At 28.0% G+C, this 644-nt stretch overlaps 1 protein-coding gene across 1 annotated transcript in view; it reads right to left on the bottom strand.

Moving 5' to 3' along the window:
• Positions 1-141: 141 nt before the first annotated feature.
• LOC107678094 (aquaporin-12-like) overlaps positions 142-644 on the bottom strand; it is a 3338-nt gene continuing 2835 nt past the window's right edge. Inside the window, exon 3 of the mRNA XM_016473215.1 lies at positions 142-641. Coding sequence (XP_016328701.1) covers positions 577-641 — 65 coding nt within the window. The 3' untranslated portion in view covers positions 142-576. The remainder of the gene's footprint in view (positions 642-644) is intronic.

Here is a 644-nt window from a genome sequence, read left to right as displayed (position 1 = left end):
GTGTGTGTGTGTGTATATGTGTGTGTGTATAATATATATATATATATATATATATATATATGTATATATATGCATGTGTGTGTATATATATATATATATATAATAAAAATTTTACATATATAATATTTATATACATCTCGATAAGAAATGTTATTGTTTATTATGTATTTTCTAAACAGGCCAGAATAAAGAAGAACAGCAATTATGAAAGACTACATTTTTTTTAAACATTATTAAATATTTTACAAATTATTTTATTACATTGTGGCATACTTTGAATATTTTATCAGTCTATCACAATTTTCTTGTACATTTGTATGATTTGTCCCCCTTATTAAATATTTGTAAAATATGTTTTTGCTATATATTTAATAAATGTTCTTTGGCTCCTAGATGTTAGTATAAATTTCACACAAGACGAGGGGTTTGTTGAAACTGGCTGCAGACCTCAAACCAGATGAACAGAAATGTAACCAGAGAAGTTGTACCAGATTTAGAGTTAAACCATAATATGTTTTGTGACTATAAAATATGGTTTCTGAAGTGACCACATCAGTGCTGTGTTTTTATGTCTCTTTAGCTGCTCTTGTCTTCAGAGGTTTTCCCTTTGGGAACCCGGAAACGTGCCTTCTTGGAGTAAAGCA

The sequence above is a fragment of the Sinocyclocheilus anshuiensis genome, unplaced genomic scaffold, assembly GCF_001515605.1.
Source record: "Sinocyclocheilus anshuiensis isolate Anshui unplaced genomic scaffold, SAMN03320099.WGS_v1.1 scaffold1406, whole genome shotgun sequence".
Lineage (NCBI taxonomy): Eukaryota > Metazoa > Chordata > Actinopteri > Cypriniformes > Cyprinidae > Sinocyclocheilus > Sinocyclocheilus anshuiensis.
Note: the sequence above shows the minus strand (reverse complement) of the source record. Positions and strands in the feature narration are given on the sequence as shown.